The 2,185-nt window shown below is 35.9% G+C and overlaps 1 protein-coding gene across 2 annotated transcripts; it reads right to left on the minus strand.

Annotated features, from left to right (window-relative positions):
- On the minus strand, positions 1 to 1,370 carry LOC114173156. Of its 2 annotated transcripts, none has more exons than XM_028057403.1 (2): positions 917 to 1,370; positions 1 to 85 (listed from the first exon to the last, which is right to left on the minus strand). In XM_028057403.1, the coding sequence occupies exons 1-2, from the start codon at positions 1,228 to 1,230 to the stop codon at positions 67 to 69; spliced, it is 333 nt and encodes a 110-aa protein (XP_027913204.1). In that variant the 5' UTR covers positions 1,231 to 1,370; the 3' UTR covers positions 1 to 66. The 2 variants fall into 2 exon arrangements, with proteins under 2 accessions (XP_027913204.1, XP_027913203.1); XM_028057402.1 differs by lacking the exon at positions 1 to 85 and adding an exon at positions 130 to 546 and having other exon boundaries at positions 917 to 1,363.
- Positions 1,371 to 2,185: the final 815 nt, after the last annotated feature.

A 2,185-nucleotide genomic window follows, 5' to 3' on the forward strand; every position in this document is an offset into this window, starting at 1 on the left:
TCCTTTTCATTTTTTTGCTACAGCACGAGTTCCTTAGGTTGTACTCTTCAGATCTACTTCTTAATTTCATATCAGCGTCTGATTCCTGGAATAATTGTCCCTTTATGTGTTAGAATACCAAAAAAACTTAAGTGAAGTGCAACTATGCTACCCTAAACCCAAAAAAGAAAGTAGCAAAATGCAGATTTCTGTAAATAATAATTCTCAATACCAACCACTATCATGTTCTTTCTGTACATGTGAATAAATAAACGACATATACCCCACAACCACACCCCATGACATGATCAAAATCACAAACAAACAAGTTAACATGCTTGCCTCATTACAATTTTTCAAACGTATTACACATCTTCAAACAATTTCATCTCAGTTAAGAGTGTGGTGGTGGCTTTTTGAAGCCACAATAAATATTCCAACCATACATCATAGTCCTCAAGACTTCACTGTTAAAAAGGCGTTAAATTTCACACCCCAGAATCTGCATTCTTCTGTCTTCATAATCCAAAGAGAAAAATTCATTTGCAGAGCATCTCCTTTTTTCTCCTAATGAAAAATATGAAGGGGGTTTCTTAGTTGATAAACACATACTCTAGTTCACTCACCAGAAACTGCTAGAGAGCATCATGCGATAAAACACAGACAACAATCAGAATTGAAGCAAAGATTGCATAGTAAAGTAATACTACTGGTGGATCCAATATATATACAGAAAAGTTTTCGATTGAAAGAACTATGGTACTTTGAGAAATGTGAATGAGATACACCATATACAATCTTGAAGAAGGAATAACTTGTTTGTGCCATACACTAATTAAAAGATGGCATGTGTGGAAACAGAAGGGTCAATGTCCTTGTTTTGAATCCTAAGCAGGTAAAAACCAGAGTTACATAAAATCAATGATGTAAATCCCACCTAAGATCTTGCAACCCTGGTCTTGGTTGGTGAAGATGGCAACCCTCATCGAAGTTCTGGGAGTAGCTAACAGGGTCATATTGAAATGATATAGGTTTGGATCTACACAAGGTCTTGCTCTCCCTCATGAACTTTCTGAGGATGTTCTTCCACCTTCTCACTCTCTTTCTGGGGCTGCTGCAGTAGTGGATTCTCGAGTACTGGAACTCGTTGTGGATTGGCAAGCACGAAGGGGACATCATGCACCCCGGCATGTATGAGGAACGCTGCACTGTCACTGTGAGATCCTTTTCCATTGGAGTGGAGTTTGACATGTTATGTTATCCTTCCTTTTGAGGTGTGTGTGTGTATGTGTGTGAGTGTGAGTGTGTATGCTTCTTTATCATCTCAATTATTTTCTTTGGCTAAGAGTTAGTGGCTTTAGGCTGTTACCATTTTTGCATAGTACCATATGCTGTAAAAGGGTAATTCTCATTCAAAGTTTTCTTCTTCAAAGATTTTTTAAACGTGTTGGTTTAATCTGTCATTAATTATATAACAGGGTACGTTGTCTTATTCTGGTTATTAATTGGAGTTAACAGTATGGATTAGAAAATAAGTAGCCGTATGTAAGTGACAAAAGAACAATCGGTGTAAGGTATAGAGCCAAATCTGAAAATCAATGAACTGAATTATTATCAGGAAATCGTCATATTAGTATCAATTATTAGTTTGAAAATATGAAACAGAGATATTAATTCCTTATTTTTTTAGGGTAAGAGACATATAGCATCAATCACTAAAGATAAGTGATATTTTCTTTTACTGAATAGAAACTTTCACCCAGTAAAGAGTAACAATGATATCTTTCAACACATTTTAAGGGAGAAAATATTATGAATTTGGAGCTAATGGATATTGCACAATACAAATTGGAAAAACTAAACCATATTATGATAAAAGGGTAAGATAAAGATTTTGAATTTTCCAATCAATGTTAAACAAAATGGGATTGATGTTCATGACTGGAGGATTAGAGTTATGGAAAGGGGAGAGGAAAAGGACAGAACATGAGCCAAGCAATTCCTTGGAATAATGTCTTTGTAAACCATTCAGTAACGGAAACATTGGAGAAAAACATAGTGAAAGAAAAGGTAAAAGAAATTAATCGATGGCAAAAAGAGCAACAAATCATGAGGATGGGGGCATGTGAATTTGGTACAATCACAGCTCCACAAACCACACCTAACGCTGTATTTGTGTGGGGACTTGGGAATCTGTCGTGTCTCT

The sequence above is a fragment of the Vigna unguiculata genome, chromosome 2 (assembly GCF_004118075.2).
Source record: "Vigna unguiculata cultivar IT97K-499-35 chromosome 2, ASM411807v1, whole genome shotgun sequence".
Lineage (NCBI taxonomy): Eukaryota > Viridiplantae > Streptophyta > Magnoliopsida > Fabales > Fabaceae > Vigna > Vigna unguiculata.

Bases quoted from the DNA above. Each gene is read 5' to 3' on its own strand.
- LOC114173156 (XM_028057402.1), bottom strand. From the start codon at position 1,230: ATGTCAAACTCCACTCCAATGGAAAAGGATCTCACAGTGACAGTGCAG. The intron at 547-916 runs GTGGGATTTACA...ATTTTTCATTAG, and splicing joins CCAGGGTTGCAAGATCTTAG to GAGAAAAAAGGAGATGCTCT.